This window comes from Rhamphochromis sp. 'chilingali', assembly GCF_963969265.1.
Source record: "Rhamphochromis sp. 'chilingali' genome assembly, chromosome: 14".
Classification (NCBI taxonomy): Eukaryota; Metazoa; Chordata; class Actinopteri; order Cichliformes; family Cichlidae; genus Rhamphochromis; species Rhamphochromis sp. 'chilingali'.
Window position 1 is genome coordinate 11,064,196 of NC_137941.1, and position 21,950 is coordinate 11,086,145.

Sequence of the window (21,950 nt, forward strand, 5' to 3'; positions counted from 1 at the left end):
GAGAGTGGCATTAGTCGAACATCCCTTCGGCGGATATTAGCTACTCACAAATGGCACCCTTACAAACTCCAGCTACTGCAGCATCTCAACGAGGATGACCCAGATCGGCGCACAGAATTTGCAGAATGGGCAAAACAAAAATTGGAGCAGGACCCTCAGTTCACACAGAAGATTTTGTTCAGTGATGAGGCAAACTTTTATGTGAATGGTGAATTTAACAAACAAAACCACCGCTATTGGTCTGACACTAACCCACATTGGATGGATCCCTTCAAGACTGTTGGAACAACAAAAGCGATGGTTTGGTGTGGTATATGGTGTACAACGATAGTGGGTCCATTCTTCATCAATGGAAACCTCAAGGCCACTGGATATTTGAAATTGCTACATGATGATGTGTTTCCTTCTTTATGCACTGAAGCTGGCACGTTCCCTGAGTTTTTCCAGCAAGATGGTGGACCACCACATTATGGGTGAAAGGTCCGAGCATTCCTAGATGAACAGTTTCCTGGAAAGTGGATTGGTCGTCATGGGCCAGTTGAATGGCCCCCAAGGTCTCCCGATCTGACCCCCTTAGACTTTTATCTTTGGGGTCATCTGAAGGCAATTGTCCACGGTGTGAAGATACGAGATGTGCACCACCTGAAACTATGGATACTGCATGCCTGTGCTGGCATTTCTCCTGGAGTGTTGGTATCAGTGTGTGAAGAGTGGGAGAAGAGGGTTGCATTGACAATCCAACACAATGGGCAACACATTGAACACATTTTATAAGTGGTGAGAAACTTGTAAATAACTCATGAAAGAATAAAGTTAGGTTGAAACCAAGCACACCGTTGTTTTTCTTGTGACATTACCAATACGTTTGATGTGTCACATGGCCCTCTTCCTATTGAAAAAAAAACCAAATTTGTATCCAAGATGGCCGACTTCTAAATGGCCACCATGGTCACCACCCATCTTGAGGAGTTTGCCCCCTCAGATATACTAATGTGCCACAAACAGGACTTTAATACCACCAACCATTCCCATTTTATTACGGTGTATCCATATAACTGGCCCACCCTGTACAGGGAGTGCAGAATTATTAGGCAAGTTGTATTTTTGAGGAATAATTTTATTATTGAACAACAACCATGTATTCAATTAACCCAAAAAACTCATTAATATCAAAGCTGAATGTTTTTGAAAGTAGTTTTTAGTTTGTTTTTAGTTTTAGCTATTTTAGGGGGATATCTGTGTGTGCAGGTGACTATTACTGTGCATAATTATTAGGCAACTTAACAAAAAACAAATATATACCCATTTCAATTATTTATTTTTACCAGTGAAACCAATATAACATCTCCACATTCACAAATATACATTTCTGACATTCAAAAACAAAACAAAAACAAATCAGTGACCAATATAGCCACCTTTCTTTGCAAGGACACTCAAAAGCCTGCCATCCATGGATTCTGTCAGTGTTTTGATCTGTTCACCATCAACATTGCGTGCAGCAGCAACCACAGCCTCCCAGACACTGTTCAGAAAGGTGTACTGTTTTCCCTCCTTGTAAATCTCACATTTGATGATGGACCACAAGTTCTCAATGGGGTTCAGATCAGGTGAACAAGGAGGCCATGTCATTAGTTTTTCTTCTTTTATACCCTTTCTGTGGAGTACTGTGGAGGACGCGTGTGATGGAGCATTGTCCTGCATGAAAATCATGTTTTTCTTGAAGGATGCAGACTTCTTCCTGTACCACTGCTTGAAGAAGGTGTCTTCCAGAAACTGGCAGTAGGACTGGGAGTTGAGCTTGACTCCATCCTCAACCTGAAAAGGCCCCACAAGCTCATCTTTGATGATACCAGCCCAAACCAGTACTCCACCTCCACCTTGCTGGCGTCTGAGTCGGACTGGAGCTCTCTGCCCTTTACCAATCCAGCCATGGGCCCATCCATCTGGCCCATCAAGACTCACTCTCATTTCATCAGTCCATAAAACCTTAGAAAAACCAGTCTTCAGATATTTCTTGGCCCAGTCTTGACGTTTCAGCTTGTGTGTCTTGTTCAGTGGTGGTCGTCTTTCAGCCTTTCTTACCTTGGCCATGTCTCTGAGTATTGCACACCTTGTGCTTTTGGGCACTCCAGTGATGTTGCAGCTCTGAAATTTGGCCAAACTGGTGGCAAGTGGCATCTTGGCAGCTGCACGCTTGACTTTTCTCAGTTCATGGGCAGTTATTTTGCGCCTTGGTTTTTCCACACGCTTCTTGCGACGCTGTTGACTATTTTGAATGAAAGGCTTGATTGTTCGATGATCACGCTTTAGAAGCTTTGCAATTTTGAGACTGCTGCATCCCTCTGCAAGATATCTCACTATTTTTGACTTTTCTGAGCCTGTCAAGTCCTTCTTTTGCCAAAGGAAAGGACGTTGCCTAATAATTATGCACACCTGATATAGGGTGTTGATGTCATTAGACCACACCCCTTCTCATTACAGAGATGCACATCACCTAATATGCTTAATTGGTAGTAGGCTTTCGAGCCTATACAAGTAAGCCTATACAAGTAAGACAACATGCATGAAGAGGATGATGTGGACAAAATACTAATTTGCCTAATAATTCTGCACTCCCTGTATATTGCTGCCATGTCACTAGCTGACAGTTCAAAGGTTTTAAAATTCATACAGTTTAGGAATTCTATATTTCTATTTCTTTATTTTCTACCACAGTCAAAGGAAAGCAATCTTATCCTGTCTTTAGCCTACAAAACTTTTGAAGGAGCAAATTAATGTTTCTCTCTGAGAAAGAAAATTAACAACATTTATCGAGAATAAAAAGTCTCTTTTTTAAAAAAATGGGAAAAGTGTGCCATTTTAATAATTGTTCATTAAGGGATGGATTCTTACATGAGGAAATCAGACAACAGTTTGATAAATATATTACATTAATTTTATAAAAAGAATTTGCATTTTTGTTTAAAAAATGTCCCTTTGAAAAATTATTTCAAATGATAAAATGCTTTTACTACTTTAGCAATGTATTTGGGATCCTTGTTTTACTGAAAAATGAAGATGTTGCCAAACATTCCCTGTGCAACCTCCCCACTGATGCCCCACAGACTTTATGTAAACGTTTGACAGCTTCTGGGTCTGAAAGTGAAGTGCCTTAAACCTGTATTCTTTTAAATGGCCCCTGGAGGATGACGTCAAGGTCAAGTTCGTGCCCATCAAGTTTCAACATTGTAGCAACATTTACCCGTAATGAAACTCTTAGACTCGTGTTCCCCAACCCTGCATGAACATATAGTTTACAGGTATTTTTAAAAACAACAACAACAACAACAACAACAACAACAACAACAACAATAATAATAATAATAATAATAATAATAATAATAATAATAATAATACTTATAATAGTATTAAAATGTAATAAAATAATAAAAGTGTTAAAATGTTAAGAGAATTTAAAACAAATAGTTTAGTATTTACAGTTTGTGTAAAACTGTGCAGTGAGGATTTAAGTGGTTTGAAGTGACAGTGTGTAGAGTCCAGCAGTTGTAGTGAGTGTGTGATGGTGTGTGCAGAATGTCAGCAAGCCTGATGGCTTGTGTGTAGAAACTGTCTCTATGTCTGCTAGTGTTTCTGAATGCTCCTGAACTGACTGCCGGATGGCAGGAGTGTGAAAAGTCTGGGGCTGGGGTGGCTGGGATCAGAGAGAATCTGTTGCATCTTCCTCATGCATTGCTGTCTATAGAGATCCTGCATGGCTGGCCGTTCAGTCCTGGCGATCCACTGAGCTGATCTCACCACCCTCTGCAGAGCTTTGCGGTCCAGAGCGTTACAGCTGCCATACCAGGTGGTGATGCAGCTAGTCAGAATACTTTCAATGGTGCAACAGTAGACGTTTGAGTATTCTGGAGTTCATTCTGAGTCTTCTCAGGCGCCGTAGAAAACATCTTGCTTTTGTGATAACACCTCGCTGATGTTGATGCCTAGGAATCTGAAGCAGCTGACTCTCTCCATCTCTCCTCCTCTCTCCATGTCTGTGGTTCCAAAAAGACAGCTGGTAAAACTAAAATGTAGTGCTAAGGTTGCCCATTTGATGTTTTGCTCTATGCTGGCCTCTCTCTCATATAATAATAATAATAATAATAATAATAATAATAATAATAATAATATTAATGGATTACATTTATATAGCGCTTTTCAAGACCCTCAAAGCACTTTACAATTCCACTATTCATTCACGCTCACATTCACACACTGGTGGAGGCCAGCTACAGTTGTAGCCACAGCTGCCCTGGGGCAGACTGACAGAAGACTGGCGAGGCTGCCATATCGCGCCATCGCCAGTCAGAACTTTTTTTGTGTTGATTTGCATTAACTCAAAAAACTTTTTATAGTAACTATATTTTATGATGCTCTTTAGTTTTGTAGTTGTTTTATCAATGAATTATCAATCATTTCTTTGCTTTTTGGTCTACTTTATTCTGTAAAAGTTACATAAGATTGGGGAACTTTTTTCATTAAATATCTCCGGTAAGGAGATATTTCTCCATTATAGACTATTATCTCTCACTTGGGTCCTCACATGTAAGCATCTTAAGGTTTTCTAATTAGTCAGTGACAAATATTTGTCTATTTCAATGTTACTGGCTGTTTACAAGGTGGGAATAATTTCATTTATGAAATAAGCTCTAGTATACATAGTTTTGACTGTTATTTTCAGTAAAGATGAGTGTTGTACACATTGACCTGAGGTTTATTTGAATACAAATATATTTAAAAATAACAAATGCCCACAGAAAATATTTTTCTTTGTTCCTTAGTGCCTGATGTTAGTGGACTTCGAGCAGAGAGTTTAGCCCACAGTTACATCAGCCTGGAGACTGCTGCTCCCTGAGCATCACAAACACAATTAATGTCCTGGGGATAAAGGAGTGCCCTGGACTAATGACCCTGAGGCCTAATCATCATGTTTACTTGATAATCTTTTAGTATATTTTTATCTTCTGTTAGAAATAACATGCTAATCACATGTGCATGGAGTTGTTGTGAAAGAAAGGTCTCCAGAAAGATTGTTTGTTTTATTTCAACATATACACACAAATCAGTCATGCATGATGTTTACATCTTTAACTGAAGTCAGGGCTCTGACAGACAAAAATTTACATAAATGTGGTCATTTAATTCTTGATATTATCATTGTTATTAATACTCAGGGGATTAAACATGCAACATTTCAGATTGGACATGCAACCTCTAATTTCCTCTGACCGTGGTTCAGGGGGTTGGGAAGCTCATCTGTAACCGGAAGGTTGCCGGTTTGATCCCCAGCTCCCTCTGTCCTGGTCGTTGTGCCCCTGGGCAAGACACTTTACCCTACCGCCTACTGGTATTGGCCAGAGAGGCTAATGGCGCAAAATGGCAGCCTCTCTTCTGTCAGTCTGCCCCAGGGCAGCTGTGGCCACAACTGTCGTTTGCCTGCACCAGTGTGTGAATGTGAGAGTGAATGAACAGTGGAATTGTACAGCGCTTTGGGTGCCTAGAAAAGTGCTATATAAATGCAATCCATTATTATTATTACTCGTTACTTCAGTAATGAGTAATCTAACTAATTACTATTTCTATTGTTACAACGCTGTTACCTTTACTAACAAGAGACCTGCAGGTATCAGGCTTGGGATGTTCTCCTTTATAGTGGACAGAAATTATTTTTTGGAGTGGCACAAATCATTTGTGTGGCATCTTATTTAATGAAGAACACCTGATTGTTATGTAAATAGTTTGAAATGATTATAAAAAAAAAAAGGTAGAAGGTAAATGGCTGCAAATAACTTTGTTTGCAAAAATTGTGCATAGGATTTTAAAATTTACAGTTTATATTTACATTTAAAGTTATGAAATATGATTCATTAAACATGTTTGTAGTTGTTAGAGTAAAAAGTATATTTAGATCAGTTGTGCTAATACAGTATGTCAAACTGAAAACATAAATGGAATTTATGTTTTCGCGAGGTTGTGCTGAAAAGAATGATACCAAACAAGGGAAAGTAAATAGTTTTTAAAGGCGAAATGTAGAGGGAAAATCAAAAGTAGTCATTGGTGGTTCAGGCCGAGCTGGATCGGATAGCGGTGTAGAGGTGGCAGAGGCTGGACCAGGCGAGGATGGTGCTGGACCAGACGGCGGCGTGGCAGCTGTGGATGGTGACACTGCAGGTGACTGTGTGAAAGCTGCAGGCGATGGAGCAGGTGTTGGCACTGAAGGCAAGGGTGTTGTAGCAGTTGCCGGAAGAACTGCAGGCGACGATGAGGAAACCGTAGGTGATGGAGCAGTTGGTGGCACTGCAGGCAACGCTGATGGCTGGACGGGCTCCTCGGACCCTCCAGCAAAAGCAGGCTGGTGAACAAGCCCCTCGGACCCTCCAGCATAGGCAGACACAGGGCCAGCAGCCATGAGGGCTCTGGCAGACACAAAACAGAACCAGCGGGTTTAGGGGACCCCTGGCAGGGACAGAACAGTACCAACAGGTGCGCAGGTCTCTGGCGGGGACAAAACAGAATCAGCAGGTGCGCAGGGAGCTCTGGCAGGTTTGATGCTGACTGGAGCTGAGTAGCACATTGGTTTGGCTCAGGCAGCGACAGCAGGGTGCAGTCCTCTGCTGGCTGAAACAGTTTTCCAACACACCCAACAGAGGATGAAGGTGGATGAGTGAACTCACTAGAGCTCTCAGCGAGTGCTGACGGCTGAGACTGCTCAGTTGAGTTCCCAGGTGAAGCTGCTAGCGTCTTAACCTCTAGGGGTCCAGAGTTGGCTGGTGGCTGACACCCAGCCCTGGAGGAAGTAACTGTCTCTATGAAGGCCAGCTTTAGAGAACCAGCAGATGTTATTGTATAGAGTGTTCCCTGCTTAGGATGAGATGGTGAGGATGGTGGCTGAATCAATGAGTGGGCTGACAGCTGAGCTAGCCGCAACTGAACAGGGGACTGAGGCAGCAGCAGCTGAACAGGGGACTGAGCCACCGGCAATTGAAGTAATGGTTGAGGTGAAAATGGTGGTGGAGTTAGCGACTGAGCTACAGGTAGCGGGGCTGAAGACTGAGATACAGAGAGCAGAGCTAAGGGCTGACCTACAGGGAGCAGAGAGGATTGTGGTGGAGGTGTAACAGGAGGTGGAGTGGCTGACTGGATGGGTGACAACACTGGAGGCCGAACTGGTGGTAGCTGAGCAGGTGAGACTGCAGACTGAGCTAGTGGCAGCTGAACAGGAGGTTTGGGAGACTGAGCTGAGGGTAGCTGAGCCGGGGATTGATTAGGTGATAAATCAATCCCATGTCTTTTGCTGTACAAAACACAACCCCAATAAGTAATCAGTCCTACAGTTCAAATCAGAAATATTGTCCGTCCTACTCACCACAGCCAGCCGCTCTGAAATCCCGGGATCCGACTGTGGCGAGGGGCGTCTTCCTGTTCGAAAGCTGGGGCGACGGGCCCGGCAGAATATCCTCCGTCGGGCCAAGTAGCAAAACATTAGTTGCTAGACGAGAAGTGGGGGCGGGGAAACAAGGTGAAGCTTGTCCAGAAAGAAACCCTGTGCGAGCGGGTGAAGTAAGTAAGTAAGTAAGTAAAGTTTATTTATTAAGTGCTTTTCACAGACAGGCAGTCACAAACCACTGTACACAAATATTAAAATAAACAATACAATCAATAGACATTATACACCATGTAAAAGGTTAAATGTATGATGCAAAAAAATATAAATAAAGTAGATCAACAAAAGGCTTGTTTGAACAGAAAAGTTTTTAACTTCTTTTTAAAAGAATCAAGAAAACTTAATTGTAGTAGTAAACTGTTCCACAGCCTTGGTGCAACAGGCTGAAAGTGTCATGATCCTTGGTCTTTTGACACAGCGTTTTGTGTTTTCTATTGTTGTGTTGTATTGTGGTTCTGGTTTTCTATTTCTTTAGGTTTTGTTCTTCCTCAGTTTAGTGTTTAGTCTTTTCTGCCTGTGTATTCCTGTGTCAAGTCCGCGTTTCTTAGTCTGTGTTTTTGCATGTGTGAGTTTGTTTTATTTTGTAGGTCTGTGTCCCTCGTCAGTGTTTCTAGGTTCACTCCCCTTGTCTCGTTATGTCCAATTACTCCCAGCCGTGCCTCCCTCCTTTTTCCCATTCCCTGATTGCCCTGTGTGTATTTAAGCCCTGTGTTTTCTTGTGTGCGTTGCTGGTTCGTCTGGGTATCTCCCTCCGTCATCGCTGGTTGTCTTTCTATGTCTCCCTGCGTCTCTAAGTTTCAGGTTTGTTTTCTATGCTTAGTTTTTCCCAGTTTAGGTTTTACTCAGTTCTGTTTTTCCGCCACCCTCACCTTTGTTTGTACATTACTCTCCTTAAATAAACCTAGATCCCACCAGCAAGTGCCTGCATCTTGGGCCCTTCATTAAGCGTGACAGAAAGGCTCTGTCCCCTTTTGTCTTCAGTCGTGTACGGGGAACAACCAACAGACTCTGAGTCTGTGAGCGGAGATGACGAGCATTAGTGTATTTTATGAGAAGCTTTGATAAATAATCTGGGGCCTGGCCATTTAGTGCTCTGTATGTTAAAACAAGAATTTTAAAGTGAATTCTAAACTCTATTGGGAGCCAATGTAAAGACTATAAGATGGGAGTAATGTGAGCACGTTTGGTAGAACGAGTTAGTAGTCTGGCTGCTGCATTTTGTATTGCCTGGAGGCGAGAGAGAGAGATTTATCCAAGTGTGGTAGCACGAGGTGGGAATAAAATAAATACTCTTCACAGTTTGAGAGACAACGACACCCTGGGAATTTCACCCAGAAAATACTAGAAGTAACACTAATCATCAGAAAGGCGCTTAGGTTTGTTTATATTCAGTGCAGAGATGAGGTTCAATGATAAAACAGTTTAACAATTTATTTATAATTATTTAAAACAGCATATAAAAGCACAATCATAAATATAAATATACAAACATTCTAAAAAAAGAACATTCAGAGCCGAGGCTTACCAGTGGAGGGGCCGGGATACCATGCACCAACTCAAAAAAAGAAAAGAAAACCCACCCATACACCATTGCAGCAGACTATCACCCACTCACACTAATAAACTAAAAAAAAGACAGGTGTGTAACACTCAAAAGATCCCGCCACCAAGGCACCCCCAGTCTCCTACACGTCAGGCCCTCCGCATCTGAATAAAAGAAAAAAAGAAAATTATAATATATTACAACAAAACTAATATGCAGCACTTGGGGATAACCCAACTGCAGGACCACACTGGTGATCCGCAGCTAGAAAAAGGGCCTCCCACCAGTGGCGTAACAAAAACCCAAACTACAAATCAAAACAACTGAAAAACAAACATACAACCTAAATAAAACTTTGGACGGAATCGCCGTATTGCTCCAACTTGCCGTCTGCCCGACTATAAGTTAATCATCCAGTCAATCAATGTGCACGCCAGCCGACTCCCGTAGCCGGCATGCATGTGGCCGCTGTCCACGCCGACGTCCAGTAAGGCTACTGGTCCCTCACTAAGGCCCACACTTCCAAGTAAACAGCGTCACGAATCATGAACGGAGTGGCTCATAGGAGGCTTCTACAGCTATGACCAGCCGCGATGAAGGCTTCAGAAGGGTAATCCGCAAATGATCTCTGTAACACCAAGGGAAGTCAGGTGACCAAAAAGGAGATTACAGGTAAGCGATTCAGGAATGCTCAAATGGCCACTATTTATACTAGTGCCCCCCTAATGCACCAGGCCGAAAGTGGGTTGAACCAAGACATAATATTCATCCTGCCACACAAGCTAGTGAACAGGGAATTACAGTAATCTAAGCGTGATGATACAAATGCATGAATGAGTTTTACCAGTTCAGCTGAAGACACCTTATGTCGCAGTTTAGAGATGTTTCTTAAATGATAGAAACAGGAATGAGACAAAGATTTTACATGAGAGTCAACGCCCAGAGAAGAGTCAAATATTACTCCAAGATTTCGATTATTTGACTTGACAGAAGGACAGAAAGTGGCAAGAACCTGACTAATTTTAAAATGTAGCTCAGGAGGAGCTATGATCATGGTCTCGGTCTTGTTAGTATTTAGAACGAGGTAGTTGCTTGAAAGCCAATCAGAAACTTGAGTTAAGCACTGGACTAAGGTGGACAGCCTATCCAGCTGATGAGGCTTAAAGGACATATGCAGCTGAATGTCATCAGCATAAAAATGATAGGTCGCATATAAAAAGAAAATAATAATGGACCTAAAACTTAACCCTGTGGAACCCCACAGGTCTGTGCAGCAATGTCAGAGGTGAACCTGTCAGTCCTAACAGAAAAGGGCCTATCTGATAAATAGGAAGAAAACCAGTCTAGGGCAGAGCCAGATATACGAGCCAAAACCTTAAGCCTGTTAAGTAGCATTTTGTGGTCAATGGTATCAAAGGCTGCGCTAAGATCAAGCAAAATGATCCCAGAACAATACCCTGCATCAGATGCCATTAATAGATCATTATAGACTTTTAAGAGAGCGGTCTCTGTAGAGTGCTGCTTTTGAAAGCCAGACTGACAAGCAGTGTTGGGTAAGTTACTTTAAAATAGTAACTTAGTTACATTACTAGTTCTCTCAAAAGTAACTCAGTTACTCCAAGTTACTCGTTACTCTTTCAAAGTAACTAGTTACTAGGGAAAGTAACTTTGGTTTTACTCAGAATTCTCTTGTTAATGTGTTGCTTCCATAACTTTGCCAGTCTTCTAGCTTGTTTACTTGCCACAAGTGCACTGTGCCACCTACCAATAGACAGGAAAAGATAATGTGCATATTTCCACGAGAGAAATCCCACGCCTGGACCGTCATTGACCGCCGCCATGATTCTAGCCTACGTCACAGTGTCATGTGCGCCTTTTACATCCAACACAAAAACTGCAGTCGTGGTGCTTTCGATTGTACTCAGAACTCGGAAATTCTGCCTTCTGAATAGGAAGATGTTGGTAACACCAGACTGCAGATGAGCTGCATACAGGGCTGGACTGGGACAGAAAATTGGCCCGGACATTTTGACTAGAGACCGGCCCACCATTATAGGAAAAATTATAAAGCCTTTGAATGAAAACAAACGCTGTTGTGACAGTGACGTACACTGTTTTGATCTATCAATCGTTTGTTGTAAGATTCAGATAATTATTTTTTAAAAGCTAGACATTTTAAATGAGAATAAGATAGAAAAGTATTTCTTTGTGCCCCCCTCTCCCTGTTAATGCCCTACCTGGCCCCCCTGGCAAAACTTTGCTAGACCCGCCCCTGCACAGTTACCAGCTGTCAGCTACCTAAAAAAGGATCCTGGTGTTATTTGTCTCTCAGAAACAGTTCATAACTTCCCTTCAACTCATTCATGTTAACTAAAAGGTAAACCTGTTTCTCCATCACCTGTTCAGCTCTGATGATTCAGTAAGGACATCTCCTGGTTTCATCTTCATGTTTCCCTCTCACCAGATAACCAAACCATATCATGACCAGCAGCTTTTTTGCAGCTATGGCTCCAGCAAACATCAGCTGATACTAGAAATTAATATTAAATAAATTCTAACAACAGCTGATCAAGCTTAAACGTGCTGCTGTTGTTTAGCGCGACATCAGCTGGTTTCCTCTTTCGGTGCAAAGTGGGCGATAAACAAACAAGAGAGCCGATCAGCTGATCACTGATCAGTTTTCATGATTGAAGTAGAAACGGGAGAGGGAGGGGGAGAGGATGAGAGAAGCAGAGACAGAATAACTCCAGCTTTGTGCCTTTTTCATTGTAGCTGAATTACGGGACAAACTCTGTTCCTTTTCACCTCAATAAGAAACGCGTAATATTTTCTCTGAATACCAGACAACTCTAATAACTTATGAACAAAATAAAGTTCAACATCATTAACTTCATAGCACCCACCCAGCTGACAGAAAAAGTCAGCATAACGAAAATAAACTCCACCTAAACTTCGTTTATATCTGACCCAGAGAGACTGCAGGTCATAACTTCTTACCTGAAGTTCAGTACACACTTGGACCGGCGGCCGCCTCGGGTCTCTTTTCCTTCTGCGTCCCCTTTCTCCAGCCCGAGAACGTGTTGCTTTCTCTCATCCACCTGCTAATGTTATTGAATCTGTGGAAGCTCCGCGATAGCCACCACACGAAGTAACGAGTAACGACCCTATCTAAATCCCAGTAACGACTAACGCGTTCCTGATTTTGGCATAATAACTAGTTACCGTGCTCGTTACCACAATAATAACGTAGTTACTGTAACGCGTTACTTAATAACGCGTTAGTCCCAACACTGCTGACAAGGGTCAAAAATGTGTAATTTACATAATAGGGACCTGAACTGATTTTCAACAATTTTTTCTAGTAATATACTTAAAAAATGGCCATTTTGAAACAGGTCAATAATTACTAGTGGAGCTAGGATCAAGATTCTGTTTCTTTTAATAGAATAATAGAAGTGAGCTGAATAACCAGAGGAGACCCAATACTAAGCGCTGTAGCCGATTAGCTATGGCTTGGCGAAATTCTTCCCCCTCGTGCTCCAGCCATAAGTTGATTAATCTATCCACCGAGTAAATGATATCCTCCCAGAGATTCTCGGGCGGGTCGAATGCTCCTGGGTCCATTGTGGCTGGTTCATACTGTCACATCCGCAGTGGCAGACAAGTGGAGGTTGGAAGTAGGATCCAAGATGCATGAGATGGTGATAGAACAAACAACAAAGGAGGTAAACTGAACAAACTCACATAAGACAAGGACCTTCAGAATAAAACAGGAAACTAAAAGACACAGGACCAGACAAGACACACGAGCAGACACAGTGACACCATGTACAGACAGAGGGAACATAGGCAGGCATAAAACAAAACTCTTAACACATAGCAAACCTAAACAAAAGACATAGCAGAATATTTTGTAGGTCTGTGTCCCTCTGTGTCCATGCGTCTCTAAGTTTCAGGTTTGTTCTGAGTCGTCATATATATCTATATCTATCTATCGATCTATCGATATATCTATATATATATATCGATATATCTATATATATCTCTCTCTGATCCATCTCATTGACTGTATGATATTAAGCAGAAAATAGGAAAGTCAAGTTAGATTTTTTTTCATTTGTGCTGGCTGCTTGGAAAATGTTGCAGCTTTAAAATACATGTATTTTGTAATAATATTGTTCTGGTACCTCTTGATATGTGTGGCCAACACAGTCCTTATTGTGGTCATACATGTGGACAGAAGACTGCATGAGCCAATGTATATACTGCTCAGCAATTTATGCGAGAATGAAATAAATGGCAGCACATCACTGTATCCTTTTCTGCTCTCACAGATGTTTTCAGACAGTCATGAAGTGACCCTGCCATGGTGTTTTCTGCAGATGTGTTGTTTATACACAGGTGCACCTGCTGAGTTTAACAGCCATGGCCAATGACAGATATGTCTCAATCTGTCATCCATTACACTATAATGTCATTATGAAGACAGAGATCATTCTGCTTGTGTGGGTTTTTTCATTTCTTATTTTCATACTCTCATTTTCATTCATCTTTAGTTTGAAGTTTTGTGGAAATATTGTTGATAATGTGTATTGTGACCACAAATTAATATATAAACTTTCATGTTCAGCTTCAGTCCAAGGCTTTATATCTATCATATTCTTTGTCATAATTTCATACCTTTCAGTCTCTTATGTGAAGATTTTGAGAGTTTGTCGAAAAACAATTCAAGAAAACAAGCAGAAAGCTGTGACTACTTGCACCCATCAGATCGTCTCTGTGTCAAACCTGTTTGTTGGGTGTATTTGTTACTCTATTGACTTCAGGTTTTTAGTTTCTCTGGTACCAGATGAAGTCCGTACAATCTTGGCTATATACCTCCTCATTTGTCAACCAATGCTCACCCCATTTATGTATGGATTTAATTTGCCAAAGATAAGGCAATCATGTAAAAGTTTTCTGTTTCTGAGAAAATAAATGTCTTTGTTCAGTAAAATACAGTCTCTGTTGTCTGGTGCAGAAACATAAAGCAACTGATTTCAGTGTCTACACACACACACTTAACACCTGATGTTCGGCCCCGGGCTGCTTTACTAATTGTGACATGAAATTATTTCATTGGTCAGTGTACATTACCTTTGGAACACCAGATGTGATATGAAAGTGGTAAGAGATTTCATCACTAAGTTTTAATTGAGGACAATGGAAATGTTGCAAGATAGTAAGTAGCACATTACATTCAGCATGCAATTATTCTCAGCTTTGCTCTTTGGCAATGGACAACATGGCAGCAATGCCACTATGTGACATGCTCAACACAAGCTCTCTAAATTTTGAGGGGACCACTAAATCAGGAGCACTGTCTACTTGTACCCCTTTAACTACACAGGCCCACTTCCTCAACAGCATACTAGGGTGTCCTGGTGCCACATGCACCCTATGGACAAATTGTCATGACCCTGTGCCTTCTCGGCTGACTCTGTATGGCTACAAGTGTTTTTGTTGTGCTGCATCTCTCTCTCTCCCCTGCACTGCGCTCTACCGGGGCGGAGTCATGACGGCTCCAGCCCCTGGCTCGAACACCTGCAAGCAATCATATCACTCACTTCTTAAGGCGGCTGCTGAGAGTGCTTCCTCGCTGGATTATTGTGTAACACTCGTCAGTGTCATCACTTATCTGAGCCTTTTTCTGAGTTTCTGTCGTGCCACTACTTACCTGCCTTTCCTCTCTGTGCCAGGATTCTCGCCAGCCTGAGGACCGCCGTTGGTGAGCTAAAGCCGGAGTCCGAGCTACCTGAGCTTCAGTGGATTTTGTACATAGCCCTCTTCTTCCCGTGCCTGTGCTTCCCAGAGACCCTCTTCCTGTGCCCCCTCACCTGTATATATTCGCACCTGGTGTCTGTGTGTGTAAATAAAACGTGAACTTTAGTGACGGTCTGACTCCGAGTCCCTCCTGAGCCTGACACAAATGGTGGTTTGCACAGAAGTCCATGAGCAGAACACAGTTCAGGTTCAGGTCGGGCAGGCTGTTTCTCCCATTCACACCCTTCCAAGTCACACTGTCTTTGCCAATATGAACATTGAAATCTCCCAGTTGGACAACAGATTCACCAGGTGAAGCACACACAAGGACCCCACCCAGGGACTCAAAGAAGGCCAGGTACTCTGTGTCAAGGAACAGGTTGTCCCCGACCTGAATGACAGTTCAAAGGCACACGGAACAAACCCAGCTATCCTTAGCTGCCACCCGGCATGCAGAACAACTGATACCTATGGTGCATCGTGGTATTGGGCCTACAGGAGGGTGATCCCATGTCCTTCTTCGGGCTGCACCTGGTGAAAGAGCTAAGGCTAAGGCACCTTCCCCAGGCCTGGTTCCAGTGAGGGGCCCTGGTAACTCTATCCTGGCCAGGTTAAACTGTTCTCTTGATGTTGTGCTCATAGGGGTTCCCCGCCCAACAACATAGCTCCTGAGATCCCTGGGACACACAAACCTCTCCACCACGATAAGATAGTGATTAACAGAGGGGGCTACTGTTATCTTTTGATAAGTGTTTTTCTACTACATGTTGACAACATTTTGACTCGCTTTAGCAATTTACAATTTCAACATTTATCATAATTTTTTGACAATGTCATAAATGGTTGTTTTTTTTTAAACACACGGCAATAACTTGAAAATGACAAAGTAAATTGAGACTTTGATGAAATATACACTGTAAGCACAGGTGTACTGTGCTGATTGTCAGTTTTGCTCTCCCCGACTATGGCAAAGAATGACTCTACTTTGAGAAGGTACAAATCTCTGGATTTTATTTTTCTAATGAAATCATGCAAAATTATACACCTGGGTTGGGAAAAATAAGTGTATTTGATAGCTCCAGAACTGTCCAGCATTTTTACCTAAACTAAACTCAAACATGTTTTAAAGACAACTGGAATGAAGAGTGGCACAGATGTATAGTGAGGGTGCACTGGGAGTGTCTGGTAAAGGCCCCAACCTTTGAGATCTTCAATTTGACTTTGATGGTGTCAGGATCTCAACTTAAATGATATGGTTTTGTTGGCTTGTATATTTGACAGTTGAGTTCAGTGGGTCATAGTATAACGTAAAATTAGACTGCTGGACTGTTCAAAAAATTTTATGGTGAAATTTTAAATTTTCCTTAAGAACAAGAAAAAGGTATCTTGATTTCTTTGATGTAATAATTTTACAATGTATATTATTTAACACAAAAAAAAGTGAGAAATAACTTTCAAAAGAAAAGAATGCCATTAATTGGATCTCCCCCTCCAACTCCTCCTCCTCTGTGTTGCAGCTATAAATATTAGCAGAAGCTTATTTTTGTCTTGTTCAACCTGGAAGGAAGCAGCTGAGTTTATTGTTATGTGTTCTTAATATGTAAGAATCTGTGTAATTGAATCTTAAATCGTTTAAAGTATAAAACTACTTGCTGTTTGTTTTTGATTGCTAATGTGGACATTGTACAACAGGTGCAACAGCTGCTGAGAAGGATCGTGCCTTAATCAGGTAACACGTGTGAGTAAAACAGCATTTGAACATCATAGCAGAAACGTTTCTCAGCTATATTGATGTCTGGTATTTCTTTCCATATATCTAATGAATATAACATATAATTATTACTGATCTATCTTATTCACACTGTCATATTATGGAGAAAATGGGAAACTCAAGTGAGACTGTATCATTTGTGCTGGCTGCTTATGGAAATGTGGGAGAGTTAAAACACCTTTATTTCATTATAATACTGATATGGTATTTCTCAATATGTGTGGCCAACACAGTTCTTATTGTGGTCATACGTGTGGACAGAAGACTGCATGAGCCAATGTATATACTACTTTGTAATTTATGTTTGAGTGAAATAAATGGCAGCACATCACTGTATCCTCTTTTGCTCTCACAGATGTTTTCAGACAGCCACGAGGTGACTGTGCCGTGGTGTTTTCTGCAGATGTTTTGTTTGTACACAAGTGCTTCTGTTGAGATTTGTAGTTTAGCAGCCATGGCCTATGACAGATATATCTCAATCTGTAATCCATTCACCTATAATGTTATTATGAACACAGACAGAATTTTTTTGATGATTCTGCTTGTGTGGGTGTATTCATTTCTTAGTGTTATTTTCTCATATTCATTCATCTTCAGTTTGAAGTTTTGTGGAAATATTATTCACAGCGTGTATTGTGACCACCAATTAATAATTAGACTTTCATGTGCAGTTCCAATCCAAAGCTTTATTTCTGACATATCCTTTGCCATTGTGAGTGCTTTCATACCCTTCAGTCTCATTTCATTTTCTTACCTGAGGATTTTGAGAGTTTGTCAAAAAACATCAAAAGAAAACAAGCAGAAAGCTGTGACTACTTGCACTCCTCAGATCATCTCTGTGTCAAACCTGTGTGTCGGGTGCATTTGTTACTTTATTGACTTCAGGTTTTTAGTTTCTCGGGTACCAGATGAAGTTCGTATAATTTTGCCTATGTATGTCCTCATTTTTCAACCTATGCTCACCCCATTTATGTATGGATTTAATTTGCCAAAGATAAGGCAATCATATCAAAGGTTTCTGTTTGAGAGAAAATAAATGTCTTTGTTTAAAATGAGGCTCTTTCAGAGCATCTTTGCTCTGTAGGAGAATAACATTCAGCAGATATATTTGAATTTTAAAAAACATGCAATACTTTAAAGTAAAATTGCAAAAGCTACTTTGCAACATGTAATTCTAAACAAAGCAATTTATTAAACACTCCAAAATTGTGTCTTTTTTTAAATTTATTTTAACTACCAGGCTCAGGTCACAGTGTAACCCTCTATAGTATTGTATTGCTCTTAATCAGGAAACAAAATGCTCCAAAGGCCAAAGATGTGATATTCAACACCTTTTCATGAAGTTCCACATAGAATACAGGAACACATAGGCCTACAATCACAATACAATTCAAAGTACGCATCAAGCCGAGAACGCGAAAAAGTCCCAGATGTGTTCTCACTCCGCCCGTTTTATCGAGCATGCATCGGTGGTGACTTGTGTGGACTAGGTACAGCTAAATATCCCAGAATGCATTTCGTCCAAAACTCAAACGCGGCAATGGCGGACGAGTGGGGCTAAAAACTTTTAAATATTACTCTTTCTGGTTCACAAAATAAACTTTTAAGTTCTTTTCAAGCGAGAATGTAGCTGTGTAAACTTCAAATACCTGCTCGATTTATCAAGATATTATATATTACCAAACGCGCTCCAACGTTTTCGGAGACGTCTGTGACCTGCCAGCTCCATAGCAGACAGCGAGGTCGAGGATCTTTCTGCTTCTTAATTCAGATAAAACTGAGGTTATTTTACTCGGCCCTGAAAAGCCTAGAAATATGGTATCTAACCAGATTCTTACTCTGGATGGCATTGCCTTGGCCTCCAGTAATGCTGTGAGGAATCTTGGAGTCATTTTTGACAAAGACATGTCCTTCAATGCACATATTAAACAAATATGTAAGACTGCTTTCTTCCATTTGCGCAACATCTCTAAAATTAGAAATATCCTGTCTCAGAGTGATGCTGAAAAACTAGTTCATGCATTTATTACTTCCAGGCTGGACCACTGTAATTCATTATTATCAGGATGTCCTAAAAACAACATCCTGGGACTAGAAAGAGAGAGCATATTTCTCCTGTTTTGGCTTCCCTTCATTGGCTCCATTTGTTAAATCCAGAATTGAATTCAAAATCCTGCTCCTCACATACAAGGTCTTAAACAATCAGGCCCCATCTTATCTTAATGACCTTGTAGTACCATATCACCCTATTAGAGCACTTCGCTCTCGCTCTGCTGGCCTACTTGTTGTTCCTAGAGTATTTAAAAGTAGAATGGGAGGGAGAGCCTTCAGTTTTCAGGCCCCTCTTCTGTAAAACCAGCTTCCAGTTTGGACTCGGGAGACAGACACTATCTCTACTTTCAAGATTAGGCTTAAAACTTTCCTTTTTGCTAAAGCATATAAAATGGTAAATGGCCTGCATTTGTATAGCGCTTTTCTAGTCCATAGGACCCCAAAGCGCTTCACACTACATTCAGTCATTCACCCATTCACATACTGGCGATAGCAAGCTACATTGTAGCCACAGCCGCCCTGGGGCGCACTGACAGAGGCGAGGCTGCCGGACACTGGCGCCACCGGGCCCTCTGACCACCACCAGTAGGCAAACATGGGGTTAGTATCTTGCCCAAGGATATTTGGCATGCTAGGATGCTAGGATGCAGCCTGGGATCGAACCACCGACCTTCTGATTAGTGGCTGACCTGCTCTGCCACCTGAGCTACAGCCACCCCAATATATATAATTAGGGCTGGACCAGGTGACCCTGAATCCTCCCTTAGTTATGCTGCAATAGACGTAGGCTGCCGGGTTATTCCCATGATGCATTGAGTTTTTCCTTTCCAGTCACCTTTCTCACTCAGTATGTGTTTTCAGACCTCTCTGCATTGAATCATATCTGTTATTAACCTCTGTCTCTCTTCCACAGCATGTCTTTTATCCTGTCTTCCTTCTCTCACCCCAACCGGTTGCAACAGATGGCCGCCCCTCCCTGAGCCTGATTCTGCCGGAGGTTTCTTCCTGTTAAAAGGGAGTTTTCCTTCCCACTGTCGCCAAAGTGTTTGCTCATAGGGGGTCATATGATTGTTGGGTTGATGGTAGCATAAACACTCTGCTGTCTCACCAGCAAGTCCTGCCAAAAAGTTCTCCAGCACAATGGCATCCAGCAACCGATCCTCCTCTCTCATCAGACCAAGCTCCAGCCACCTAGCTGTAGCATCCCAGAGCTGACAGTTATACTTGCCTTCATCCAGCTAACCAGGAACAAACGGCAGTGTACCTCCAGAGAGGCCCAGCCAGTCTAGGATCGCTGTACTTAACATTATTAATATATATATATATATATATATATATATATATATATATATATATATATATATATATATATATATATATATATATATATATATATATATATATATATATTTATTATAAAGATTTTAGAACAATGAAATGTCCCAAGTACGGCTGGGCTATATCACACCGTTCACGGTAATACTGGTGTAATTTAGGGGAACGATAGGAAAATGAAATATCGTGATAGAATATGGGTAAAACGCGCATGCGCAGTGCCTATGTTTACATACGCACATGGCGGCGACGCAGAATAAGAAGAGCGAAAGTGGAACGTTAAATGAAACAGATGAACCAGAATTGGTTTGTAAAAATGCTGCAACTTCAGTGGTGTGCAACTGGCGCTCGAAAATCTGCCAAATGTTTTAGTACGACTTTGCTAAGCTACGAAGCCACATCGCTTGATGGATTGTCGGAGCATTACGGCTATATTAGGCAGGCGCCTTGCAGAGTGAGGAGCCAATTTCCACTGGAAATGCCTTTTGGTTAAACTGTCAGCAAGGAATTTGCAATCGCACTGTTACATTTTTATATAACTTTAATGGACATTAAAAACAGCTGCTTGTTTAAGTGAAAATACATTGATGGGGTTTTTTGCACTAATAAAGTTGTGGAGTTGTAAAGTATTTTGTGTAGTGTCAATTATATCGTCAGTTATATCATCAGTTATATTGTTATCGCAAATTTTCAAATGTATATCGTGATAAATATTTTTGGTCATATCACCCTGCTCTAGTCCCAAGTACTGATTAACGAAAGGGAATACTGATACCTTCGGTTAAAATGTTTTTTGAATACATGTTGACAACATTTCAGCTCACCTTTGCATTATTACAATTTGAACAGTTCTCATAATTTTTTTGACAATGTCATAAAACAGAAGCACACAGCAACACCTTAATCAAAAATGACAAAGTAAATTGAAACTTTGATCAAATATCCACTCTAAGCAAAAATGTACTTTGATGATAGTCATGTTTTGCTCTTCCTGACTAGGGCAAAAAATGGCCTTGGCAAGGTACAAATCCACAATCGCCTTATCTCTGGATTTTCTTTTTCCAATTAAATCCTACAAAATTATACACCTGGCTTGGCACAAATCAATGTATTTGATAGCACCGGAATTGTCCAGCATTTTGACTAAACTAAAATCAAAGATGTTCAAAAGATGACTGGAGTGCAGAGGGGCACAGATGTATAGTGAGGGTGCACTATGAGTGTCTGGCAAAGGCCCCAACCTGTGAGATCTTCAATTCCCAAAACTAGCAAGGAAGGAAGGTAGTCTCATTTTTCCTCCTGGAAGAGGCTGGGAAGATCAAATCTGAATTGACTATGTTTCTCACCTCCATTGTTCAGGCAGCTGCACACATTTGTAGTTTCAAGGTAGCTGTTGCCTGTTGACACAGAAATACACAAACCAGAGGTGGACATGAGGTGTCAGTCCCATTGCTACTAGCCATTTGATGCACTTAGCACTAGCCACAACAACACTGATCGCAAGATGTGTGACTTGTTCCTGGTGGGACTTCACCAGGCCTCCACATTTTTATTGTTTATGTTCATTGTTTTTATGGATAGAATTTCTTGGCAGATTCAAATGCAGGATGCTTCAACTTTGGTGGTGTCAGGATCTCAACTTAAATGATATGGTTTTGTTGGCTTGTATATTTGATAGTTGAGTTCATTTGGTCATAGTACAACATAAATGACAACTGGATTTGAATGTGTAAGCTTAAGTTAAGTTTTGGACTACTTAACCCTCTGGGGTCGACGGACACGCCAGTGCGTCAAAATCAGGTGACAAATTTACGACGACACAGCAAAAAGATGCAGCGACCCAGAGTCTCCATTTCAACTTGGGTCGCAAGTGTGGACTTCGAGCTATACACCAGTTTTTAAACTGCGTTGATAGGCCACGTAAAAACAGAGTTATGATAAAAAATACATGCCATGTGTTTTTT

The 21,950-nt window shown here is 41.3% G+C and overlaps 1 protein-coding gene and 1 pseudogene across 2 annotated transcripts; both read left to right on the top strand.

The window, feature by feature from the left end:
• The first annotated feature begins 13,183 nt into the window (after window positions 1-13,183).
• LOC308409926 (olfactory receptor 4E1-like) lies at window positions 13,184-14,003 on the top strand (annotated as a pseudogene). Its single transcript has one exon. The product of its transcript is annotated as an olfactory receptor 4E1-like (transcript).
• Window positions 14,004-16,699: 2,696 nt separating this feature from the next.
• Window positions 16,700-17,635, top strand: LOC308410048 (olfactory receptor 11A1-like; the record flags this gene model as incomplete). The annotated part of the gene is made up of 1 exon (XM_080903137.1): window positions 16,700-17,635. The coding sequence occupies one exon, from the start codon at window positions 16,700-16,702 to the stop codon at window positions 17,633-17,635; it is 936 nt and encodes a 311-aa protein (XP_080759263.1).
• Between the last annotated feature and the right edge of the window lie 4,315 nt (window positions 17,636-21,950).